The sequence below is a fragment of the Sceloporus occidentalis genome, unplaced genomic scaffold (assembly GCF_023333645.1).
Source record: "Sceloporus occidentalis isolate IW3139 unplaced genomic scaffold, rSceOcc1.0.p SCAF_2, whole genome shotgun sequence".
In the NCBI taxonomy this organism is placed as follows: domain Eukaryota; kingdom Metazoa; phylum Chordata; class Lepidosauria; order Squamata; family Phrynosomatidae; genus Sceloporus; species Sceloporus occidentalis.
Window position 1 is genome coordinate 145476482 of NW_028316982.1, and position 23135 is coordinate 145499616.

The 23135-nt window shown below is 38.6% G+C and overlaps 1 protein-coding gene across 2 annotated transcripts in view; it reads left to right on the forward strand.

Annotated features, from left to right (window-relative positions):
• The window catches only part of LMO7 (LIM domain 7), a 183306-nt gene that overhangs the window by 106110 nt on the left and 54061 nt on the right, over positions 1-23135 (forward strand). For both annotated transcript variants that reach the window (XM_089511135.1, XM_089511136.1), the window contains 9 exons: positions 3023-3053; positions 5022-5135; positions 6363-6561; positions 10195-10447; positions 12440-12736; positions 13065-13244; positions 13937-14656; positions 16715-16744; positions 19946-20063. In XM_089511135.1, coding sequence (XP_089367261.1) covers positions 3023-3053; positions 5022-5135; positions 6363-6561; positions 10195-10447; positions 12440-12736; positions 13065-13244; positions 13937-14656; positions 16715-16744; positions 19946-20063 — 1942 coding nt within the window. The remainder of the gene's footprint in view (positions 1-3022; positions 3054-5021; positions 5136-6362; positions 6562-10194; positions 10448-12439; positions 12737-13064; positions 13245-13936; positions 14657-16714; positions 16745-19945; positions 20064-23135) is intronic.

A 23135-nucleotide genomic window follows, 5' to 3' on the forward strand; every position in this document is an offset into this window, starting at 1 on the left:
TCAAGGCTTATGTTCATAATAGGCATAAATTAATATAGATGGAGTTTGTTTATAATTTCTAGAAAACTGAATGTTTGGAAAAAACAACAATATTGCTGTCTTCAGTTTTTATAAATGTCTCTGAGAACAAACAGCTTCCTGGAAAAGCAAGAGGAAATATCCTGTGTCCTTTTAAAAGAAAGGAACAAATAGTACAAGCTATGGGGGCATCAAAGATAGTTCTGCACTCTTTCTTTCATCCCCACCCTGGTACTTAAGTGAGCATGACTGAAATTAATATAGGAATGTAAAGAATATATACAGATTTTCTTTTTCTTGATCAAAAGAGGATGTCTTTGACATGTCAAGGCACTCTGTCAAAAAGCAGTCAGCTGCTGCAAGATTATTATTATTTTTGGACTTCATGAATTTTGCAAATATTTGTGCAAATAAAATTTTCATTTAAAAAAAATCTGGGGGAAAAAGCAAGGGGAGGCCTTCTGAAATGTCTTTGTTTATGTGCGAACAAAGCAAGTGAAGATTTACTTTCCAGTTTAAAGATAAGGAGTAGTACGCTGCCAGTGTATCTTTTACTTCTCTATATTTAGTAGTTTAAATTTGTGTGTCTAGATCCCCACTCTTCTACAATGATCACAAAAATTTATTTAGATTCCAGTGAATGACGAGACTATCCAGAATTTGCTGGACTAAAAGGAGGAAACAGTATATAATTGCTGCTCTTCGCACCCTCTCTCTAACCAAGTGAATTTCTAACCCTTAAAAGAAATCAGTGTGAAATCTGTATGCCATATAGTGACTAGCCCCTGGGTTCAGAGCAAACCAAAACATTCTCATGTTCAAAATGAAGTATGGTAGAAAGTATTTATATTGGTTGGAATACTCAACATTAAAGATGTTAGTGTCTTGGTTTTGTCTAGTGGACTTTATTATAGAAAATGCTGGTTCATACTTAAGGATTTAAATTACATCATGTTGAGGGTGTGAAGCTTGGTGGAGTTTCTTTCTTTTTAGGCTGCTTGGAACAACTCAGTTATCAAGAATTGTGCAAATATACAGAAACCTATGAAAAACATGCACTAATTATTAGTACCTGTCCTGAAAGTGAAAATTCTGCTGCTTGGGACAGTAACAGAAATTATTTGGTATCTTTTTTATTTTATTAAGATGACAAGAAGCACCACACTATTATTTTTGTACTTTAACTCCCAAACACTGTTAGCACCCACAAGGGCCGGATATGTTACCCTCTAAAAAGAGGGAAGTCATGCCAATTCAAGAAGGAACATTTATCTCTTCATCTTTTAAGAGGTGACAATAACATACGCCTTTTTAATTTTGATAAGGCGTGTTGTCGTATTTTTGTTTTTTAAAGGTTTGCTCAAATTAGCCTTGAGGACTTTTAATGGTTGCTGGAATAACTGGGAGCAGTCTGACAAGTAGAACATAGCCAACAAAGGGCAGATAATCCTGACTATTTTAGCATATGGATAAAGGAGAGCTTGGGATTTCTAAAGGCAAATTGCTTAATTTGAAGAAGGGCTACTGTTTTCCAAGATGGTACTGTTCATGTGTGCACATATGTGCATGCATGCTTGTGTATGCATACTTGTTTCCCTATTACTGAATTGTACTGTTTCTTAATGGATTTATAGGAGAAATGAAGCATAGCTTTCCAGCGTATGTGTGCCTTGAAAAGAACTTCAGACTACTCAAGGGATTGTGGAACTCTCAACATAGTTTGCCTCATTTGATTAATTAATGGAAACAAGTGACATCTGTACCACAATTCTCCTTCAGACTTGTAATTCCATGGTGCATTTCTAGATACATCTCACTCATGCAAAATGGTACAACCTCTTTTTAATTTACCAGCCATGAACTTTCATGAGCTTGGTGCCAGAAATAGCCTTTCTGTAACAAGTGACCTTCTCCTTCCCCACCCCAGCCTCTGATGGTTTTAAACACACTTTGGCACAAAACAGATAAGGATATTCTTTCAAACATCATAGATTGGAATTGCTGTTCAAAGGGAGGTCAGTTTTCTGATCCCCATGGCATCTCTCATGGGGAGAAATAATACTCTACCCAACTCTCAGATGCACACATTCCAAACACATGATGATTAATTTCATATGGTCATGAGGAGGCACATGGTATGTGGCATAAGATAATACTTCACAATGAAAAAAGTATGATTTGAGATCTTGTCAGGTGACTCTACTTGTACTACAGTCAAACATGCATGAGAGTTACAATAAAGTTATAAAAATTTGGACAAAAAGTTCTTAATTGCATGAAATTCTCCATAACAAGTATTATTCTTCCAACCAATCATTCACTGAAATAACAAATATCAATATTATTGCATGTTTCCAACAAAAAAGAACCTCAGATGTTATAAATTGTGTGTGTGTGATGTACAAGCTTTTGCTAATGGTTTGCTTTTAAGTGAAGATTGTCCACTTTTTATTTCTGTGGTGAAATTGTCTAGTACAGTGGTTCCCAAATTTAGGTCCTCAGATGCTGAACTGCAGAATCCCTGACGATTGTTTCATGCTGATAGGAGCTGCTGACACATCAACATCTGGCTACAAAAGTTTAGCGGCTACTTTTCTAATAGCTAAAATGTGCTGTCTTGATTTTGTAGCTGGTTTTTTATAGAGTGCTCTGTCTCATACCTCATATTCCTCTTAAAGACCTGAAAGTTAAAATTCGAAAGGTCAATTAACATGTTACCTTACTTGTGTAGAGATCTCTCCCCTTTAGGTGACTCTGAATGACCTAAAACGTTTGAGGGGTGTGATAATTTGTGTGTTTTTAACCTTCACTGGTTTAAATTATTTGTATACCACCTCGGATCTCATCATTGGAGGGGAAAGGCAAGGTATTTCTGATCTTTTCTTCCTATGTTAGTGCATGTTCATATACTGGGTAGTTTTGCTGTATAGTTACTGTTAGTATTTGTAACTCTAAATTATCAGTATTTGTTTGACTTCTTTTTTTGTTTTGTTTTGTTTTGCAGGCAAGAAGAGACCAACAGAAGAGTGAAAAATGTAAGACAAGGATCTTTCTCACTTTCTTTTATTTGACTGATATGTAAAAAAGATTTTTGTTGGGAAAAAAACCCAATACTATAGATTTGGGATTTTATCTTATTGAGTTTATTTCTGTTTTGCCAGCTGTCTTCCAAACAATATGAACTAGAAACTGCAGTGTGTGGAGAAACAATTATGTTTGCCACATACCTGACCTACACATGGCAGGAAACTAATAAAGCAGTGCAAGGAGTGGCAGTGGCTGAGGGCAAAACTAGTCACATAGCCGAAGACCTGGGCTTGAGAACTTGTTATTTAACCCTTCCCTTGCATTCCTTTCCCTAGCATGATTTCTGTGGATGGAGAGGAGGTTAAGCATGTTTTCCTCATCCTCTGTTTCTCCCCACCAAATTATATCTTCCCCTTAGTCCATTCGTTCTTGATGTTAGGTGGAAATGGAAAGTATCTAGAGGCTATATGGGAGCAGCAAGTGTACATACTCGGCATAGAAGAAATTCCACCTTCTTTTCAGTACCTTTTATAAAGGACTGCCTTCATGTTTGCAGGTTCACTAATATTTAATGTTTTCCACTACTATTCCCCGGAGTGAGAATGATAGAAGATTGATAGAAGATACTGTCTTCTATAGAGACAGAAGATAGAAGAAGGACCTATGGGTTGAATGTTCATAAATTGATATAAAGTACTAGATGATGATGATGATGGTGATGATGATGATTTGTATCCCAGCCTATTGGTGTAACACAACTGGGCCAGCTTACATGTTAAAACATACAATCTTGTATCTCAGTTTCCCATAAAACTTACTGTATATACTCATGTATAAGTCGAGAAATTTTAGTCAACAATTTGCCCCCCCCCCCCAAAAAAAAAAAACCCTGGGTCGACTTATCCACAGGTCAATGTACATAAGTACATGTATACAAGTATATAAGTATGTAAGTACTGTATTTTAACTCTTATTCTTTAAAAAAGAAATGATCCCATTCTCTGTGTAGAGTGGCAAAAGGTGAAAGCTTAGTCTGTCCAGGGAGCACTGACCCCCGTCTACTATATCATCCATCCAGTCTTTATGGTGAACACAGACATTTATGCCTGCCAGAATTTTGCAGGTTCTTTGGCATAATTTCCCTTTGCTTCTTCATTTACATCCTTTCTTACATGCCTCTAAGTTTTATGCTCGACTTATCCATGGGCCATATCAAAATCCATAATTTTGACTCCAAAACCTGCCCTCGGCTTATACACGAGGTCGACTTATAGTCGAGTATATACAGTACTTTAAGAAACACATCGAGAGTGGCTGTGGCAGAAGTCAGGAGTATACCCAGTTTGACTTTTTTTGTCTATTCAGGAAAGGCCTGCTGAAAGCTTTTTTGAAGCTGTTTAAGGTGGTAATGTGATGGATCTCATCCGGCAGGCCGTTCCATAATCTGGAAGTGGTAGTTGCAGACAATCTAGTTTTATACGTTGCAACAAATTCCTCCCAGAGGACCTGAGTGCACAGGGTGGATTATACGGAAGGAGGCGGCCCTGAAGATAGGTTGGACCCAAGCCATTTAGGGCTTTAAAGATGCTGACCAACACCTTGTACTGCGCCCAGAAATTGATAGGCAGACAGTGAAGTGATCTTAAGATCGCTGTTATTTGGTCTCTTCTAGTCTTATCTGAGACCAGTCTGGCTGCCATGTTCTATACTAATTGACGTTTCCAAACTAAGCACAAGGGTAGCCCCATGTAGAGTGCATGTAGATTAGACCATCACTTTGAAGAAAGTGTCTGAAAAGCAGGTCATGAAAATGGAATAAGGTGAAATGTCTACCTTGAAAGTGAGAAAATAACTATTATGATACCACCATTTGTTGCAGAAAAGTTAGAGTGGAGTGTTACTATTTGTAATCTTCCCCATCCTTGGGTCTAATCATGATTCTTCAATATTTTCTATTCAATTCTTTTTTAACTTAGGTTTTGATTACATTATATTGGTTGGGGAGGAAAGCACACAACAACCCATATTATAATGGACCACACCTCAATTTAAAAGCCTTTGAGAAATTATTAGGACAAGCCTTGACAAAGGTAAGACACTGAAGGAAGAAAAGGGAATTTTAGCAAGACTGAATATATTTGTTCTCATATCTATGTAATACCCTATTCCAGTGATGGCAAGCCTTTTTCGGTCCATGTGCTGGCGAGGGGGGAGGACTTCTGCCCCTGGGGGTGGGGCTTCTGCCCTCTGGAGGTGCATGCCCGTTCCTTATCCCCATGGACCTTTCCCTGCTCCCAGCTGTCCCTCCAGAGGCAGTTGGAAGTCAGGAAGGGCCTGTCAAGGGGAGAAGAAGTGGGCACATGGTCGTTCCTCTTTCCCACTGACCTGCTCCTAGCTGTCCCTCTGGAGACAGCTGGAGGCCGGGAAAGGTCTCTGGGAAGGAGCAATTGGTGCACGCAAGTTACTCCTCCTCCTCTCCCCACCCTTGGGAGGTGAAGGTGATATGCGCCTGTTCCTCCTCTCCATGCCCTTTTCAAGGCTTCCATCTGTCTAGGAAAGGCAGCTGAAGGCTGGGAGGAGTAGCCAGGGGTGCGCACATGTGGCTCCTTCCCAGCGCTATTTTGTGGCTTTCAGCTATCTCGCTTCCAGCTGTCTTGGAGAGACAGCTGGAGGCCAGGAAAAGGCAGGGAAGAGGAGAAACGGGCACATGTGTGCCTGTTCCTCCTTCTCTCTGGCCCGTGCAGGGTGAATTGGCATTGCATGCCACCCATGGCACGCATGCCATAGGTTCACCATCACAGCCCTATTCATTAACCATGGGTCTTTTGTTTATTTGTTTGTTTTTATCAGAAAAGAGGAAGGGAAGAAAAGTGGTGGGCCAACTAATACTTCTGTCCCTAATCTCTAGCTGGATTGCCAACAAGTTTATTTGTTACACCGTCCATTTATTTTACACATGACTCTCAGTTTTGGTATTAGTAACTGCAGTTGGGGACAGGAAAGGAGGCAAGAACATAAGTAGTTGGAAAACTTGAGTTGGGCCTTGATGTCAGGTTGTTCATCCCTAGCAATTGGCTCATTGCTAGCAATTACTCACAGGCTTACTTACCACAGAATTTTCTCCAGAACGCTTCATGTTTTTTTCAAATGTGTATTCAGTTTATAAAGCAGAAAGTATGTTTATGTTTCATTTCTGTTCCAAACCACTTACATACATTTTTGAAAAAAAAAATACAACTAATGTTTGTATCTTATATTGCAAAACTAGCATTAAAAGGCAAAATGACCTTTTAGAACATAAAATTTTTCCCCTACAGGCTCTTGGAGAATCCTGTAGTCCCAAGCGAAGTGGAAGGGATAGCGGATACGGTGATATTTGGTATCTGGAACGTAGTGACACACTTCCTTCATCTAGCAGCCATAAGAGAGACGATTCATTTGACAGCTTGGATTCTTTTGGCTCAAGGTCATCTGCAAGTTTCTCATCAGACATAACTTTGAAAGGTGGCAGTGAAGGTATAATCATATAAGTCTCATTAGCATAATAATAATAATAATAATAATAATAATAATAATAATAATTTGTTTTATTTATATACCGCTATTCCAAAGATCATAGCGGTGAACAGCAAGTAAGCTAATTAGCAAGTAAGCTAATTTGCCCCCAACAGTCTGGGTACTCATTTTAGTGACCTCGGAAGGATGCAAGCTTACTTGAGAGAACTGAGCAGACAAGAACTGTATGAATTAAACCTTGCTGCTTTCTAGCGTGTGTGCTTTAAGTTGACTCGAATGTATGGTGACCTTCTCATAGGTTTTTCTTGGCCAGATTTATAGAGAGGAGGTTTGCTATGGTCTTATTTTAAGGGTGAGAGAGTGTGCCTCATCCAAGGTTACCCAATGGGCTTCCATGCCTGAGCAGGGATTCAGACCCTGGTTTCCCACTGTCTTAGTCCAGCACTGAAACAATTATATCTTGCTGGCTTCCTTTGTTAACTTACCCTATCTTTTCTTCCCAGTTTCCAAAAAACAAAACAACCACCCTCTGGGAGTTTTCTATTGAAATGTCTGATAACAAAACATAGTTTCCTGAACAAGTATTTGCTAGCTGATGAGCAACCAAGTGAAAATAGCTAGTGAGGCAACAGAAACATTTCTCAGCTGTTCTCTGTATGCTTCTTGCTCTGCAAAACATAGTGGTTAAAACTGTAAACAACGAGTTTGAAAGTTATGAGCCCCAAGTTCTAACTCTAGTTTAATCATGAGCCTTCATCTCAGCCTCTTCTGCCCAGCAATTCGTGATGCAGGTTAGATTTAGGAATAGTGTGCCTTTATTTTATACTGTATATGTGGGAGACCATTCAAAAGAGACTTTTAGATTTCTGATACTGCAAGCAGTAATCTGTGCCTTAATAATGGCTTTTAAAATTAGTCTGAAATTGACTGAGATATGCAGTGGGATGCGGGAACACTAAGACAATAAAAGTATGGAAACTTTCCTGCTTTGTGGAGGAGGAGGTAAGTCTCTTTGACTGAGAAAAAAAGATGCTCCTGACAGGAGAGGAGGACAAAGGCCAGAAATTAGAAATACTGCTTTTTCAGCTACAACGTCCAGAAATATCCAGCTGGCGTGATTATTAGCGGGAAAGCAATTGAGGCTAGCATTTGAAATGCTTCATGAAAAGAGGTCTAAAATGAATTAGCCAAAACATGGTTGAACAAAGAATTGATGGTTTTAAAAAAAGAAAATGCAGGGAAGTTTCAGAGGCTGGAAGGACGGCAACAGCAAGTGCTTGAGAGAGAAGCTAAAGAAAAAGGGAAAAGATTCACATGGGATCTAAGACAGAAGCGACTGTATCCCATGGTTGATCAAGATATCTGGGAAAGAAACTTTCGAAACAGTGGTATTGTAGGCTGGAGCAGGATCTCTGACTATAGATTTCTGACAGTAGTGTAAATTGAGGCAGCCTCTGTGAGAAAAGTATGCTTAGGCTGAGTATGGGTGAAACTTCCTTGCACAAAAAATGTTCCTGCCCTTGCTCCCACAGCAAGGATGTGTATGAAAATATGTGATAAGTGTTAGATGGAAAGCTGTCCCTTAAACACCAGTCCCTGAAAAACAAAATACTAGGCAAACCAACTGAGATTTCTGGAATGGGAAACTACATAATACCAAAAAGCCACATTGTGTGCTGGTACCCTTTGTAAAGCAGACGTATGGGAGAAATGGGTGTTTCCTTTTAGTTTGTATCCAAATAGCTTGCAGGTAATTTAGCATGTAAAGAGATAGAAAACTGGTATCTGAACTGTGCCATGTCAGACTAGAAATGAGAGCTTCTGCTGGAATGTGCAGGAAACATTACAAAAACAAACAGCTTAGTAGCATTCCTTCATGTGAGCTTGCAGCGTAAAGTCATAAAACTCAGGCACATATTTATTACCTTGTAAATTTAAAAAAACAACAACCCTGGCACAGATCACTGAAACTCATAATGTCTTCTTGAAATCTATGTAAAAATCCCCTTTAAATCTGCTTTTAGGACTTTGAATGTGTTTGACATATTTGTGCTTCCCACCCCTTCATGTTTATGTAATAGAAACACTTCTTAACTTATCAGAGCCGGCTGAAGTCATTTTACTGAGGTGATGATCCAACACTGGCCCATCTCTCATGCAGGAGCTTCTGGATTAACTTTTGAAATTTACTTCAGAGCTTGTGGTTGTTTTTCATGATCTTGTTTAGGGATTGTGCAGATATAGATATAGGTCTAAGTATGAGTAGGGAACATACACCAATGAAACTGCTTTGATAAGAGGCAATCTCCTTTCCCCACTGCACTCCTCCATAAACCTCACAAATCACCTCCACAGGACTGGGAACCCAACGAGAGGCTATTTTCAAGTGGCACTGAGAGCTACAAGAAGGAGGGAAAGAAAGTTCTGTCATGCTGCTCCTGCCATGTTAGTGTAACATTTGATTTTGGTCATGTAACAGAGTACAGAAGGGAGGACCTTTAGCACTTCTCTGTTGTTATTGTTAACTGCTGTCAAGACGATTTCGACAAGTCAAGCTATTGTCAACGTCCCTGCCTAGGTCTTGCAGACTCAAAACCATGACTTCCTTCATTGAGTCTATTCACCTTTAATGGGGTTCTCCTCTTTTCCCACTGCCTTCTACCTTACCAAGCATTATTGTCTTTTATAGTGAGTTATGTCTTCTCATGATATGGCCAAAAAAAGGCAGCCTCAGTTTAGTCATCTTGGCTTCTAGGAAGCGTTCAGACTTGGTTTGCTCTAGGACCCATTTATTTGTCTTTTTAGCAGTTCACAGTATCCATAGAGCCATGTATTATTATTATTATTATTATTATTATTATTATTATTATTAACCTTTATTTATAAAGTGCTGTAAATTTACACAGCGCTGTACATACAATCTTTTTAATTGGAGGGTTCCCTGCCCTCAGGCTTACAATCTAAAAAGACACGACACAAAAGGAGAAGGGAGTGGTGGTGGGGAAGGGGATGAGATCATACAAATCCTCCATCAGTACATTAAAAAAAATTTCTGTTTTATAAATGTATTACCTGTACAGAGAAAATAATATTACATCTTGACCTTACTTATTGAGATTTCTGAAATTAAGTTGCAGTTTTCATTCACAATTGAATTCAAGATTGCTAATATTATCAAAGGCTTTATACATACCTTTATATGTACAGTACCTTTATCTCTTTCCCGTCAGTTACTGCAATTTTTGTCATGCAGTTGGCAGTCTATTCTGGCACTGAAAAATCAACTGAACAAATATATTTCAGTTCAGAAATAGAATTTTATTTGATGTTGGCCATGCACGTTTTACTAAGAATGATAATTAACTATAACACATGCCTGAAGATTAATGCTCATTTTGCACATAAGATGTGAATGAGAAAATAATGCATTGAATGTAGTGTGATTATTTAAACTTGAAGTTTAGCAAGGCGGATTTTCACACAGTGTCATGGCAGGCTCCTGAAAATAAATTTTGTCCTGCACATTTGCAGCAACAATCTCAGAACACATGGGCCAGTGTTAGCTTGTAATTTGATAAGCTACCATTGCTGAATTTTCAACTTAGAGGATTTCTTTTGTTTTGTTTTTTTAAGATTGTGAAAGTGACTTAGATTCTGAAACACACGCAAGAATGCATGACCCCCATAAAGATGACATGTCATACCGCAGAGTTGCCTTAATTGAACCCAAGCCTGCTGCAGAGTTCAATCGTTTCTTACCCAGCAAAGCCAAACCCCCAACATATATGCCAGCACCCTTGAGGAAAAGAAGGACAGAGAAGAATGAGGATAACAGAAGAAGCTGGGCAAGTCCTATGTTTACTGAGCCAGATGGAACATTTTCAAGGTATTTGTTTGGTACTTTAAATGCTCCCATTGGGCCAAGGGTTGATACCACAGAAATGTTTGATGCAAACATAACATTGCCTTTGGAGATCAGAAGTGTGATGGGGACATAGATACCGTCTCTGCCTTCTTTTGCAGTTTCTCTTCCCATTTCCTTATATGGTTTGCTTTCACCATGGTGGATTTTCACTGATGCTAATCAGATTTCCTCTTAGACATCACACCCTGGGTTTCAAAACTTCATTAATGAGGGAAATCTTGGTTAACACCAGTGGAGATGCAATACTAGGCCATAGTTAAAACATACCATGGATTATAAAATGGGATTTTGTCTAGCAGTAGGAGCTCATGAATCTGCAGTATGCTTTTAAGATCGTAAATTTTCTGTTTCTTAACCATAGTTATACCATGAAATAAAGATTTAAGTTTTAGTCTGAGATAGAGGGATTTTTCTTTTTTTAAAGGAGGTATCCTGTAAGTTTCTGTTTAAAGCTTACTAAAATGATGAATCATTATTGAAACATAACTTACCCTTTGCTCTCTTATGTAACTTGTAATACTGTGTTGCTTTTGGCTCTTCAGGTGGATAATTAAGAGTAAACCTTCTGTTCATTGGCTTTGATTCTAAGATAAGGTTTTTAAATTAAGTAGGCTAAAGATTTACAGAAGAAGATTTTCCTGCCCCTCCTTATTGTAAAGCTCTTCCAGAGGGCTGGAGTGGGGCTTCTGGAACAAGGGTATGATGTGTAATGGTCTGCTGAGGGGGTAGAATTGACCACAATTTGGTTAAATTACTTGTGGGCAACTCTCTCTTCTCTCTGTGCTCAACCACACTTAGATCAAAGCTGGATCCTCTCCCCAAATCCTCCAGAGATTCTTGGGGGAGGCTGCAGGAGGAAAGAAGTGCTAGTAAAATATTCTTAAATTAAGCTTACTATACTATCCCAGCCATTGCCTGTCAACAAAAGAATGTGAGGCAGTAGTCTGCAAGTGTGGTATAGTAGTTTAAGTGTTGGGCTAGGACTCTGGAGACCAAGGTTTGAATCCTCACTCAGCCACGAAAACCACTAGGTGACCTTGGGCAAGTCACACATACGCAGAGGAAGGCAAAGGGAAACCCACTCTGAACAAATCTTGCCAAAAAAATCCCATGATAGGTTCATCTTAGCATCACCATAAATGACCAACAAAAGTTGCCATATACATAAATAATGCAGTTTTTAAATTGGGTATAAATAAAGTTTTGCTACATTCAAACTTTGAATTATTGTAGCCTTGTTCTCTTCCCCTGCACGTGTTCTTGTGCCCCAGACATTGTGTAAAACCTTCCTTTTTTCCTGGAGTCCCTTTTTAAAATGGCTACATATTGTACTGGAGCTGATCAAAAGGTGCATTCATTTCATTTTGTTGCTTATCCTAACAGATAAGGGAAATATACTTTTAGATTTCTGTCAGAATAGCAGAACAGAATGTACCATTGCAGATCCCCACAGATGATCTATCAATATGAAAGTAGCTTGAATTTGGAATTATAATGAGGAAACGACTGAGTGTGAATATGGATATCTTGGTACTATATGTTTTGGTGTAAAGGAGACCAGTCAATTTTATTTTTTATACTTGAAATTCTTCATGCCACCAGAGTGGTACTTGTAAATCTGATACTCAAAAGCACCGAGGTGGACCAGAGTTGGTGGGAGGAGGCAACTGTGCTGAAAAATACCTTAGTGAAAGTTTATTTCTGAAAATAAAATCTGCCCCCAAGGTAGACAGTTCTGGCTTTTGTTATCTCTTTCCTAAAATTTTGTTTTGGTCAAAGGAATGTATTGTAAGTGTTAAATAATAACAACCTAGTTACTCTGTTATAGTACTTTTATACTGGAAACTCATTTTAGTCTTTCTTAAATTGAGGCATGTTTGCACAAAATTTTGTCTTGTGTTATTAACAACAAATTGTGTTTGAAAGTATAACTTGACTGGATATTTTGTACAGTCACCAGACAAGAGCTTTGGAGCAAGAGATGGAATGCAAGTCAACAGCCAGTATTCTTTCAGACTTCTCCAACTATTTTGAGGAGGAGGAGGAAGAAGAAGAAAGGACAATAGGCACTCCAGACATTGAAACAGATGACCTTTATGTTCGCAAAATAAATGCTGCAGTGTCAAACGTAAAAGACTCTTCCCATAAGTTTCTTCCTAAGTCTTGGGTTCCAGGGGAAGAATTGCACTGGAAAAAAGCAAAGAGGATATCTTTTTCCAAACAGTGGTATAAGGAGATACAAGGATTCAGGTTTGTCATCTAGCATGCTCCTTTTCCCATGCAACCAAAACTTTTAAAGCACACATTTTAATGGCTGAAATAGAGTACCATTCAGTGCATCAGTGAACTGAAATCAATGTGCCATTTAATAGAAGCTCTAAGTAAAATCTTCAGTGCTGCTGCTTGTGGAAATTGAATCTTAAATAGCTGTTCTATTCAGTTTTGACATGCTTCTTCTTCATGTAACAATTATTGAAACTGTGTTTTGAAACAGAATAGTGCACATATTTTTTTGTGCCAGAGCTCACAAATTCTTGTGTGTTTCCCCCCTCTTTTCTACTTGTGTACTACTGTGTAGTAAAAGCACAGATTCTGAAGAGGATATTGCAAGAATCCAGCAAAACAGTTCCATCACCAATAACTTGGATAACAGTTGCAGAGAAGACTCAGACTTCATTAAACAAGCAGCTGAATATGCTGCACAATCATTACTGCAAGTTGGAGAAGAGAAAATTAATTATTCATCTGATCTGCCAAGGTTGCTGGATTTTGCATGAGCTATGCTATCCTGTATGTGAGGCAGTTGCAGTTTGCTAAAAGTGGAAATGAAAAGTTAACATGGGAACTTGTCTCTATTTTTTTTTTAAATGTTGTCCATTATGTGTTGGCTTCATACTGAATTCACCCTACTAAAGTAAACTGGATTTTTGTGTCTGTGCTAGTCCCTGCTGTCATGTCTTCTACAATTGCTGGCATGCTTTGTTTCTGCTCTGAAGTATGGATGTTTTCTTTTGAAAGACGTTGGAGTACAAACCAGCCACATTTCAGTGTTGCAGTGTGTGCGCATTCCAGTTGCAGAATTTATGCCATATATCTGGCCTACATTTCAAGCCTAATTCTCAATGAGCTGGCAAACCTTATTTTGATCTGTACTTCACATCTGTGTAGTGGGTAGCTCACTAGATTGAATGCTCTACAGCATATTTCTTTGTAAATGTAAGAACCCTTCAAAATAGAAGAATCAGATAAAAAGGTTCTAGTCTAGTTGTCTCCTTCATATGCTAATTTCCAAAATGGACAGAATTATTGTGTATGAAGAAGTCCTTCATGGAAATCTCACTTGCAGACACTCTGCTTATGCTCCCAGGTTTATCATCTTAGTGAGAACTAGGTGTTGGTATCTACTTTTTAATGCAATTCTAATTATTTTTGTGTGTTTTTATATCCCAGTCAGTTTTTATTTCTTCGTGCTCTGCAAAAATATTCTGATGACTACTTGTCTTCTGAAACTAGAACCAAAATTGATCCTGCTTCAGGGCCTAGGCTTGTAACAAGCAGAAAAAATAATTATTTTAGGCCTGGGTCTGATCAAAGGAACAATGAAAATGGAGACTTTTATCCAGATTTGGAAAACGATGATTTGTTTGTTCGCAAGACTGGTGCTTCCCATATGAATCCAGTCATGGTTCAAGATTTTGAGTATTTTAGAAAGTCCTATAACCAAGGCCCTCACTTGGAAGGGGAAATAGTTCTCCAGCCCAGAGATGGTGAAACTGCAATTCCAGATTTAGAAAAAGATGATCTTACAGTCCGCAAAACTCAACCACACAAGAAAGAAGTGCCCTTGTCGGGTGCCCCAGATAGATATCAACCTGCTCTTTTTCCGGATCCATGGAGTCTTCCACCAGAAATTCAGGCCAAATTTCTTTGTTTGCTTGAAAAGACCACCGTGACAGATGAGAGAGGAAGTGGTGGGAAGATCTTATCTCCTTCCTCTCGACAAAAGAAAGATGATATGCTTGTCCGCAAGATTGAGCTGTTAAATGTCGGAATTAATGTGCAGACAATTAGCTTTGCTCCAGGAGAGTGCAACAAAGAAGATATGGAGAAATGGGAAGCAATCAGAGAAGCCAGCAAAGTCAGACACAAGAAACGACAAATGGTTGAAAGGTCAGCTCATGGCCATGCATGGATTGTGCTTGTGTTCGGATGTTCTGCAATAAGTTTTGTAATGAAGAGGTGGCATCTTGTTTTCAACCATGCATGTCTTTTTGTGAAACTTCACAGCTTGCTTGTGTTTTGTGTATCATCCCATAAGTTCTTGTGTTGCTTATCTAGCTCATCGACAGTACAAACATCATACTCCTGAAGTTATAGAAATATTTGAACACTGGATTAACCTCCAAGATTATACAAATTGCTTTCAGTAAAGAACAAAAAAAAAAACAACCTTTCTTCTAATAACAAAGACAAGATACCTGGCACTTCTCCCCATTTATGTGTGGATATTCTTGAAAGTACACCTATTTAAGGAGGACTAGTAGCTAAGTAGAAATAAAACGTCTATTCCCACCTTTCTGAACCATTCAAAAGATAATAAGAGCAGTGGTCCCCAAACTGTGCTCTTTAAGGGGTTTTGGACTTCAGCTCCCAGAATTCCAGATTATTGCCCAACATAGAACACAGTTGGGAGTATAGAGCAATTATATGTAGCATTGAGAGATACCTTTGGCTGAGGGTGGGGCAGATGCATAAATTAACCTCAATCATATTTTTTCCTACCACAGTCTGTGGGTTAGAGCCAAATTTAGCCATGTGCAAAAAGTTTGTTGAAGTGGACCTCTCCACCCTTGTCTCTTCCCATGGTAGCCTCTTCAGTCCCTCCAGAATACATAATGGGTTGTGGTGTGGAAGAAAATGTGGAGTCCCTGAAAACTGTGGTGGGGGTAATTTCTATAATTTTGGCCACCACAACAACGTAATACTTTATTTGTCTCCCCTCTCCGCCATTTCTTTAACCCCTACCCTTTTCAATATTTTATCCTCTCTACTGTTTCCAAATGCCAACTCAAAAGAACATATTTGAAGTAACATATTATTGGAGGGAAACAGGTGGTACAATTTCCACTACTTCTTATTTTTTAGCCCCATCTCTCCAGAATATTTTGGGTACAGATAGATTTATATTAACCACCCCACTGAAATATTAATGGGTAACACTGTCCCAATCCAGGCACTGAAATGTACCCTAATATGGGAAGTGTTTACTACCATTTGAGAAGTTGCTTGAACACTAGTGGGTGTTAAGGTGTCGATTGTTGACAGCACCTGTCTTCATGAAGAGACAGTCCTTGGTCAATCTTAATGAAATTTCGTATGTTCGCATGGTAAAATTATTCTAATCTTGAAATACATTCATTCATTTCATTCTGCTTGTATTATTGTTAGTCCTTAAAAGTAAACGTATGTTTTGCAAAGTCAGTACTTCTAATGTGCTGGTTGTGCATGTTTCATTGGAAAACAAGTAACTGCAAGCTAATCAGGTACTTAAGTTTAACACAGTCAATAAATTTAAGGAATAATTTGAATTAAACGCTTGAGGCATCCAGTGCCTTAATTTCTCCTCTCTCACATGAGGAATTCTTTGCTGCCAACTAATCTCTTCTCATTTGGCTTCGCAGCTGTGAGTTGTGCCCTGTGCCCATTGAATGACACTCAAAGGTGTGAACTCAATCATTCACCCAACATTTTATACTGTATCTGTTTTAAAATAGTTTTGTAATCATAGTTGCAGAAACAACTACTAAATATAAATTTGGAGTTAATGACTGAGGCTGTTCTAATATGTTAAGCTTCTGATGTGTCTTTTGTATATTTGCTGATACAATGAAATGGGGGGGAAATAAGTATACAGAAGCCCTTTGAATTTGCATTTTCAAGCTTCATTTAAGGAAGGTTCATGGCTGTACATGTACTGTGGGTCCATACCAACACCTGCAGAAATAAGTAGGAGTAAGTTGCTAGATATGCTGAGTTTTCCATATCAGAATTAATATGATTCTCCTCAATCTGAATTTTGAGATAGTCATAGGAACATCTTACATTCTTTCTTTAAAAAAAATCATGGTCTTCGTCACTGTGTTTTCCTTAATGTTGTAGTTATCTGTTGCCTATGGTGAAAATAAAATGGGTAATATGAACTTGTTCTGGTTTTCTGACTTTTCTCAGGCTGTTTCAAAAGATTTCTGATGATCATGGGTAAGTTTAATGATAAAAGCATGGCAGAATGTAAGTGCCCTAAAACACACAGTTGATTAACCATTTAGTCTTATGCATTCAAGCTGGCTGAAGACGTGTGCTTGAGGTGACATGTGCATGCTGCTTTATGCTACAGTGCTTGATGGTTTTGCACAGCAGCTCCAGCAGTTTGTTTAACAGATGCTCCAAATAGCAAAAAAGTTACACATATGTTGAAAGGAATAAAGTAGGCAGCTGTTGAAATTCCAGTGCAGAAACCTTGTGTGTAGCACAGTTCACATAGACTTGATGTTAAAGAGTGTGATCTCTTTCACACTACACAATTATAGCAGTTTGATACCATTTTAACTACTGTAGTGCTATCCCATGGAATCCAAGGATCTATAGTTTCACAAGGTATTTAGAATTCTCTTCCAGAGTGCATCATGTGCATCGTGAAACCACAAATCCCAAGTTTCCCTAGGATGCAGCTATGGCAGTTAAAGTATTATAAAGGTAGAATAATAGAATCATAGAATTGTAGAGTTGGAAGAGACCACAAGGGCCATCCAGTCCAACCCCCTGCCATGCAGGAAGTCTCAATCAAAGCATACCCAACAGATGGCCATCCAGCCTCTGTTTAAAGACATCCAAGGAGAGAGACTCCACTACACTCCGAGGGAGTGTGTTCCACTCAAACAGCCCTTACTGTCAGAAAGTTCCTCCTCATGTTGAGGAGGAAAGTTCCTTGTCCATTGCTCTGGGTCCTGTTTTCTGGAGCAGCAGAAAACAAGCTTGCTTCCTCCTCAATATGACATCCCTTCAAATATTTAAACAGGGCTATCATATCACCTCTTAACCTTCTCTTCTCCAGGCTAAACATCCCCAGCTCCCTAAGTTGTTCCTCATAGGACATGGTTTCCAGACCCTTCACCATTTTGGTCTCCCTCCTTTGGACATGCTCCAGTTTCACAATGTCCTTTTTGAATTGTGGTGCCCAGAACTGGACACAGTATTCCAGGTGGGGCCTGACCAAAGCAGAATACAGTGGCACTATTACTTCCCTTGATTTAGACACTATACTTTTATTGGTGCAGCCTAAAATTGCATTGGCCTTTTAGCTGCTGCATCACACTGTTGACTCATGTTCAACTTATGATCTACTTGGACTCCTAGATCCCTTTCACATGTTGTCTCATTCAGCCAGGTGTCCCCCATCCTATATCTGTGCATTTCATTTTTCCGCCCTAAGGTGTTATTATTGTGAAAGAGACCTGCAGTTGAATTCTGCTTGAGAAGTCAGGCTGCCCACAAGTAGCTTGAGACACAAGCAGGTAACTTTTTACCAGGGATACTAACAGCTGTGCTAAATAAACAATACATACCTGAGTATAGGATGTATCTGATTCTGTATCACCAAATTTTCATAAGGTGTTACACTGACATATCAGTGTCATGTGTACTGTGTTTTCAGCTGCAAGATCCTGTGTAGGTCTTAAATACTTCAAATATTTCCAGTATTTGGGTTTTGCTTGTTTTATATATAGGAAAGCTGACAGTGTGGTTGATGACAAAAAGAGCAGCTGCACATCTTAATTCACTCCCTTATTTTCTGTTATATTACACAAAGTGGTAGAATCACATACCATTGTGAGTTTCCATGGCTATCACTGGCTGATGGCAACAGCAATAAGAGGGAAACATTTACTGTTGTGATGTCAAGACATGGGAAGTTTTACTAAGTCTCACAGGGAAGAATTTGGAGTTAGATTTCTGGCAATAACACTTTGCAACTGCTGCATAAAAGATGTACACAGTTCACCTGTGAAACAATATGTGAGCAGATTCTCTGAATCTAAAATAGTGGAAAATATGGAGCATGGTTACTATTGAAATGCTGGTTGATGGAGGGCTTTGACATTTACTTTAGATAATGCTATCTTATTGTATGCACGGAATTGTCACTAGGGTGTGGAATGCTGTACTGTAGACTAGAAAATGCATGGACATTTTATAACTTTCCCTCAATCTTGTCTAATGTGTTTGTGGCTTTTTTTTTTTTTTGGCTAATACATTTTGGAAATGGACCAGATTTGTGATAAGTATTCAGATAACTCCATAATAACTGGTTATATGCTGCCAAAATAAGCAAGAGTACTATTGAAGCTTATTGTAGATAATTTCTTAAAGTGGGTTAAAGATAATGGTAAAGATTAAGGTTAATGTATCCAAGTTATTAATTGACTTCCCAAAGAAGGATTTTATTTTATGTCATACATTGCTCAGTTGGTTTCTTTTTTTTAAAAAAAAAACTTTAAAAAATTATTAAATACTCACTCTCTCACACACACAAAACAAATGTGTTAAACCTCCTTAAGTTTCTCTCTCTCTCCACGTTAGCCATAGCAACTGCATGATAGCCATAGCACCTGCATGAAAATAAGTGGGGGAGAGTGTCTGTTCTATCATACACAATATGGTACTAAGTATGTTTACAGAGTAGTAAATCCCACTTAGTTTAATGAGACCTTCTTCCCAGTAAGCATTAATATGAATGCAGTCATCAACTTTTTAGCCTTTGTCCTCATTAATTGTTATTAGGTTTTAAGGTCCGGCCTCATCTGCTTAAGTATTCTGTAGAAAAAAGGATTGAGATAGAAATCTTGTGGGAAAGTTGTTTTGGAATAACAGGAAATGACCACTTTAGAAATTTACAGATAATTATAAAATTCAGTCTCAACTGTTTTGTATCACTCTAGTACTTTCAAAATGTGGTATGCATATTTCTTTAATTTGAAAGCCTTCCAAACTGAAATCCACTTCTTGCTTAAAATAGAGCCAGGTTTATGCCTAGGCAGCACTATTAATCTCTAGTTGCAGAGAGAACCTTTCAACTCTCAAGGAAGTGTGTTACAGGAAACTGACCTTTGCTTTCTTCCATGATCACAATTTCTTGACCTCAGATATGGGAATGAGACCTTCCAAATCATGTCAGAGACACTTTAATAGTCTTCTTGTGAAAATAAATATATTCTGTCTATAATCCTTTGAGGTTATGGATGGCATTTGAGTATAAACACCAGAGCACCGACAGTGTCCCAACTCCCATCTTTAATGTTGCTCTATTATTCCTTACTACTTAGTTCAGCTCCCTTTCCAAAGAGTTGTTCTTTCCATTAAAGAAAATTTGAATCTTTCATATAACAATATGTCTACCCTCAGGAGTAAGTCCTTGAATGATGTCAGCGCAGATGAGCTGCAGACTATCCGCCAACTACGTTATGAAGAACTGCAGAGAATAAGGACTCAGCTACAAGAACAAGATGAACAGTGGCAAGATGTAAGTAGACTGGAGGCTTGCCTCTTCTGGGCAAGCTACAAATGGTGTGTGTGGGTATCCCCCCCCCCTTTCAGGTCACATGTTGACTAATGGCAATCCCATGTATTTCATATGTTTTTCATAGACAAGGAATATGCAAAGGTGTTTTGCTGTTGCCTTTCTCTGAAATGTAGTCTACAGCACCTGGTATTGAGAGCCAGCATGAGAGACCAGGGTTTGAATATCTGTTTGACTATGGAAACCCACTAAGTGACCTTGGGGAAGTCATACTCTTCCAGTCTCAGGAAGGCAAGGGCAAACCCTCTTTGAAAAAAATTCTGACAAGAAAATCTCTGCTAGGCTTGCTTTAGGATCACCTTAAGTCAGAAATGATTTGAAGACATACGACAAGAACAAACCTGAAATTTCTTGGTGGTCATGAATCCAAGTACTAACCAGGGCTAACTGTGTGGCACTCGAGTCTTGAACTTCCGATCTTGCAGTCAACAGAGTCAGTGTCTGAACCTCTGAGCTACTGCCTCCCACACATCATAGCAAAACAAAAGATAGAGAAGTCCATAAACATTTGTGAAACTCTCTTCTACAGGAGGTTGGGTGGTCTCCTTACTACTGTCCTTCCATTAGCAAACAAAGACCTTTTTATTTAGGCATGTCTTTGGCTCTTAAATTGTTGCAGCAAATGGAGATTTTAATGAAATGTGTTGTATCTTCATTTTATTAAATTTTAAATTTGTTTTAAAACTCTTTTTAACATGTGTTTCTTAAACTGAAATGTGGTTTGATTTTTTAAAAGTTTTGTATTAACATTTTAAAATTGAACTTTACTTTAAATGGTTGTAAGTCATGTTGAATCCTATTTTGGGAGAAAGCTGAGATATTAATGAACTAACTTCTGTTTTAAGGTCTTTCACTGGGCTAGATTGTTGACGAAAAAGTGAAAAGTGTGATTGTAATCAGTGTTTATGAGTATAGAGGTTAGCTGTTCCTCCCAAACCATGTTTTTTGCTCCCCACCCCACCCCCTTTAATTGTCTCCATATCATGGCCATTACAGAAAATTGCACCTTGGGAAAGTAAAGAGCAATAGGCTTGAAAGCTGCCTCCCCCACGCAGACACACCGGCAGTGGAGGAGGAGCTCTGGAGGCTTGAAAGCCCCCGTCATCTGGTCTTCAATTCTAATTAAACTGTAATTCATTTCAGGAATTTATTGACTGCAACTTTCTAGCTTTTGGAGTTACTCAAAGGTTAGCTCCCCCACTGAAAACTGGAATTAATCAGTGTAACTTCCTACGAGTTCATTTCTCATTTGACGATTTTATCCATCAGGTTCTTGGTTTCTTCCGATGACAAGCAATGTTACTGGACGCTGTTGGCCATTATTTTTCTGTTTTTGTTATTGTCACTTTTTTGCTGCTGATCATTGGGTCGTGAATCCATTCCTTTTCAAGGCCCCATGCATCTCTCCTAACTTGATGCCCATCTGGCCTCTTCCTCTCTCTCAGTTTCCATTCCTCTGTTCTCACTGGAATCGTTGCTCTGCAGCCCCTAAAGCAGCAGCAATTCATGACCTTTTTCTCTCTAAAGCATTTAATCTCCTCACTGTTACTGAAACCTAGCTTCTGGACCGCAATACTTCTACCTCTGCTTCCCTTTCTTTTGGTGGACTTTCTTTCACCCACACAAGCTGCTCTGAGGGTAGAGGAGGAGGGGGTTGGCATCTTACGGTCTAATTCCTGCCAGTTTCAAGTTCTATCTTTTCCCCCTAGCTACCATTTCTCTTCATTTGTGTTTCATTCTATTAGACCCTTGTCCTACCCCCACGAGCACAGTTCATCACCTCTTTAACCAGGTTCAAAACTGAGTTAAAGACAATACTGTTCAGGGAAGCATTCCCAGACATTACATGATTGTTATTGTTGTCTGTCTTATTTTATTGAATGTTAACATGTACTAATATTATTATACTTAATTATTTTTGTAGAATGTACGCCATAGGCAGGTTTATTTTATCTATTTTAATTGATTGTATGAGTACGGCACTGTGTAAATTTACAGCACTTTATAAATAAAGCTTAATAATAATAATGATAATAGTAATTGCTGGTGGTACAGGTAAATGAATTCAAAAGGAAAGGTTAAATCCCACCCTATATGGTTGTGGTCCCAGTCCAAATGAGCAAATTCACTTTACATGGTTGTTGTTTATAAAATTAAAACAAGTCCCAAACAGAAAATTGGAAATCAAATTAAAACAAGTCCTGTACAGAAAATCAAATATATTGTCTAGTCCTAAATGCAGTATCTTACCATCTGAATGGAAATAATACAGTAGAAACCCCCAAGTCCTTGCTTCATTATTTCCCTTTTCTGACTTGGCGTTAGGTGGCAAAGTAGTAATCTGTCCCTCTTGTCTCTCTTCATTCCTCTACTAAATTCTTTGAACCAGAATTTAAAACTTGGGCTCCGACAGTTTTCCTCCCTCCCTGCTTTCCCAACAGTCTCAGGTAAGAATTGTGGCGAAGGAGGAATAGTGCTTTTGTTATTACAGGCGCTCCCTGCTTATTCAGCAGGTTAGGGACCAGTGGCACAATGGTGCTGCATTTAAACCATTTCCACTTTTTGGCAATGCTCTGGCCCCTAACTGTCAAATGAGCAAGAGATGCCTATATTAAACCTAATTCACCAGGAGACAGAAGAACTCTGGACTGAAGCCAGGGACATTGTCAAGGAGGAATGTAAAAAGACACTATCTTAAGCCAAAAAGAAAGAGAAGTCTCAGTGGAAGACAGATGAAACTCTTCATGCAGTTAAGGACAGGCAAGAATGAAAAAGTAAAAGGTGACAGAAACACAGTCAGAATAAATGTATGAATGCAACTATTCAGTGACGGGGTACTATTCAGTATCAGGGACAAGGAGAACTACTACAGTGGGCCCTACGTATCTCCTGGGGTTTGGTTCCAGAACCCCTTGTGGATACCAAAATCCATGGATACTCAAGTTCTGTTATATACAGTGGTGTAATATAAAACATAAAATAGCAAAATTAAGGTTTGCTTTTTGGAGTGTGTGT